This window comes from Protopterus annectens, chromosome 16.part0, assembly GCF_019279795.1.
Source record: "Protopterus annectens isolate FY-2018-M chromosome 16.part0, PAN1.0, whole genome shotgun sequence".
Classification (NCBI taxonomy): domain Eukaryota; kingdom Metazoa; phylum Chordata; order Ceratodontiformes; family Protopteridae; genus Protopterus; species Protopterus annectens.
Genome location: NC_056750.1, coordinates 4964036 through 4967896, shown reverse-complemented (window position 1 = coordinate 4967896; position 3861 = coordinate 4964036). Strand labels below are relative to the sequence as shown.

Sequence of the window (3861 nt, the reverse complement as noted above, 5' to 3'; positions counted from 1 at the left end):
CCCCCAGTAGTCTCAGTAACCTGGAGGAAGGACAAGAAGTACTCCTTAACTTCCACACTTTCATTACATTCAGCAATACGGACAGTCAGTGACATCTGTTCCTGATGGCTGCAGTCAGGAGTGCAATCCAATATAATAGAGTAGTACTTTGCATTGGTTATCTTTTGCAAAATAGAGTTTCTGACAGACTTTGATATTAACATTATCAACTCGTTCTGAATGGTTTTCCCCAAGTAGTGATCATGGATCTCGGCATTACTGATCCGACGAAGATGCTCTTGTATTACTGGATCAAACTTGCCCAACAGCTGCACTAACCCAAGGAAGTTGCCATTACCACTTGTAAAGAGTCGATCCTCACTACCCCTAAATGCCAAGTTATGTTGGGACAAGTACTGACAGATTGCAAGAAGTCTTTCCAAAACGTTTCTCCAGTATTTTCTCTCAGACTTAATCATGTTCTCACGGTGGTGATCAATGGTGGAGCTATTCTTAAGCCTCAAGTGCAAGTCACTCCACTTAGCAGCAGCTTCTTTGTTTCACTGACCGCTCGTGTTCTACAAGCTTTTGGCCCAAATTTTTCCAGTCACATGTTCCTGTACTAGACAGGGCAACTAAATGAGTACTGCTGAAGAGTTTGCAAAAAAAACAAAATACTAAGTCACTACTTTCAGAATACACCAACCAAGACCTTCTGACTGTCTCACCATTTGTAAGTCTTTTTGTATAGAAGATAGGATTAAATCTTCTATGGTGATCATCATAGGGAAAAGTGTGATTCATTATCTGAACAGGCCCTTCAGCACTTAACAGACAGCGAACTTTATCATCCATGGGATCTGGCCATTTACCAGGGTCACTATCGACTTCCCTGCATGTTACTGGAGCTACTTCCTTATTTTCCTCCTCACATATATCTACTACTTGGTCAGATACAGGACTTGCTCCTAGCTCTGACCACACAGGAATAGAGTCAATGGATGCCCCAGACACCGACTCAGCTCCAAACTCTCTGACACACTCAGCATTACCAACTGCAAGGTCAGAGCCATTATCACACACCTGTGACTCAGATTCATTATCTGTACATCCAGTACCAGTATTCTCAACAGCTACCATACAGCAAGCATCGCTGGGACTTTGGCAGGAACTGTCACTTTCACCTGGTCTGGAAGGACTGCTTGGCACCTCAACATCTACCATACAGCAGGCATTGCTGGGACTTTGGCAGGAACTGTCACTTTCACCTGGTCTGGAAGGACTGCTTGGCACCTCAGAGAAATCTGCCTCTTGAAGCATTTCACTGTCCCTGTCTTGCAGCTCACTGTCTAATGTATGACTAGACTGCATAAATCGCATCATTGAAGCACGTAAACTAGCCACTTGCAATTCTCTCTGAGCCTTTCTTTTTCTATTTGCTGCACCAGAAAGCTTCTTTGGACCTTTTCCAGGCTGTCTGTTAAAAATAAAATTTGGAAATTCAGATGTTAGGAATGGAAGTTGCAGTGTTCATAAACTCCCTCAATTCTTAGAGCTGCCTACCCACCCAAGTCTTGCAATTCACCCAAGTAGGCCTTGCAACTACAAATGGTTGTTAGTACATGTATTAGAGCCAACTTTATACTATACAAAATTAGAACAGCAGAATTTTTATAGGCTTCTCAATTACTGGCACTAAACAGCCAATTCAAATACAAGAATCAGTCATCTGGAACTAGAGCTTGCTTACATTGAGCACATTTACCCTCCCATCTCATCCTATCCATTTACTTGTAAACATTTTGAATGCTATTACTGTACTGGTTCATAAAGTGATGCTGTGGCTCAATTTTCATCTGATTTACTGTCCACACAGATCGTGCCTACAATGTAAGGCATCAGGAATGCTATTCAGTTGTCATGAAACTGTTTACCGATTCACAGATGCAGAGGAGGCAGTATTCATTGCAGAGGATGCGGTATTCATTGCAGAGGATGCGGTATTCATTGCAGAGGATGCAGTATTCATTGCAGAGGATGCAGTATTCATTGCAGAGGATGCAGTATTCATTGCAGATGCGGTATTCATTGCAGAGGAGGCAGTATTCATTGGAGCACTTGAAGCTTCCGAATATTTCAACAGTAGGTTCCTATCACGTTTCCCAAATATCTACGAAGGACGAAACATTAGTGTAAACATACTGTATGGCACAAAAGAGAGAAATAAGTCAACACCATTGATGCACCACCAGACGATCCGAAGGCACTTCTACAACTCCACTGCAGAACCTCCTATAATATGACTGTTACTGCCAGTACAACATCTCCTTGATATATTATAGCACAGCAGTCTGTTCCTTAGATGGAAGGACCTATAAGACAGCCACACTTGCTTCTTTTACTAGTACTACAAAATATTTATATATAAACCAGAACATGAATTACTATGTTAAATCATATTACCATTAGACATTCAAATTATTTTGGTGCGACAGTGTACCAAAAACAGTAAAAAAAATTCACATGTTTGATGTATTGTTAGAAAGTCACACTGAAGCAGTAGAAATAAACCCACACCAGGTTTACAAAGTTCCCTGCTATTATACATAGCGTCTCCATCAGTCCCACTCATACACTGCTATGGCAAGCATGCCAAGTAAATTCAGTTATTTCTTCCTACATGTTTTAATATAGGTATTTTGAACTTCAGCAGCATGCGATACAAAACCTACCACCAAATACCTTTGCAGGTAACTACACTGAACTGTCCTAGACATTTTCAAAAGGAAAATCACAGCTGAATAGTGTACACTAGACAGCAGAATCATCCCAACCAACACACAGCAAACAAGCATCTTAGTTGTAAAGAAAATGGTTATATACTCTGAATTAAAGACTGAAATCTAGATAAATCATGTGACATTTCTACTGAAAAATACAGTCACTTTTATATCTTACTTATGAAAAATGAGCAAAGAAAATGGCCAGACTGAATGAAACACCCTGGTTACTTAAACAGCTAAAGTGTACCAGCAGCAAGTCATGAATGGTCATAAACCAAATTACCTGCACAGACTGAGAACATGCCAAAACACCTGCAAACATAACCCAGAGAGACACACCAACTAACAATTACAAAGTGCTTCCCTGCTTCTTTCACACAATTGCAAAATGCTTCCCTGCTTCTTTTCAATCACACAATTAAGTGCTTCCCCGGCCCCTACTTTAAATCACACACTAGAAAAATGCCTCTGCTTCATTCACATTTCACAAACACATGCATTCTGCATAATCCAGAGCACTTGGCTGCGCAGCCTATCCATGGAGTTATCATTCTGAACTAGAACACTTCTGGTTTTCTTCTGTAAAATAAAAAGTCCTTCCAGTCATTTACCACTCCACTCTAAACCATGTAGACCTTCTCCCTTAACATTAAAGTCACTGATGTCATTGCAATATGCCCCCACTCCCACATATAGCCACATTACATCAATCTTGAACCAATGAGGCAAACCCCTCCAACACCCCAGTGAAACTTCGGGCTGAAGTCTTTCTTCATTCTCTTCAACCAAATCTCAGTACCACACACACACAATTCTGTTTTTTTATCACAATGCTTGTTAAAAGACATCCCAGCTTCAATTCTTGATTCAGTATAGCAGCCATCAAGTTTTTAAGGAAGCCTAAGAAATGGAATCATTAATGGTACAAGTGTGGAAGCAAGGACAGCAGAGGCTAATAAAACAGCTCGGCACTTTTGTAGAGCTGGAATGGAAAGGAGATCAGTAGCTGTATTAGGCTAAATGTGGCGACCAGTAGATGTACCAATTTATCATTTTGTTGCATAATTTATAAGGACTACAAACAGACACTCACTTCATG

General features: G+C 40.6%; 1 protein-coding gene across 1 annotated transcript; it reads right to left on the bottom strand.

Annotated features, from left to right (window-relative positions):
* Positions 1–213: 213 nt before the first annotated feature.
* LOC122791012 (zinc finger MYM-type protein 5-like) lies at positions 214–1628 on the bottom strand. Its single transcript, XM_044058765.1, has 2 exons — positions 1273–1628; positions 214–1188 (listed from the first exon to the last, which is right to left on the bottom strand). Exons 1-2 carry the CDS (start codon positions 1360–1362, stop codon positions 520–522), a joined length of 759 nt encoding a protein of 252 aa, XP_043914700.1. The 5' UTR covers positions 1363–1628; the 3' UTR covers positions 214–519.
* Between the last annotated feature and the right edge of the window lie 2233 nt (positions 1629–3861).

Bases quoted from the DNA above. Each gene is read 5' to 3' on its own strand.
- LOC122791012 (XM_044058765.1), bottom strand. From the start codon at position 1,362: ATGATGCGATTTATGCAGTCTAGTCATACATTAGACAGTGAGCTGCAA. The intron at 1,189-1,272 runs GTGCCAAGCAGT...GTAGATGTTGAG, and splicing joins AAGAGGCAGATTTCTCTGAG to GTGCCAAGCAGTCCTTCCAG.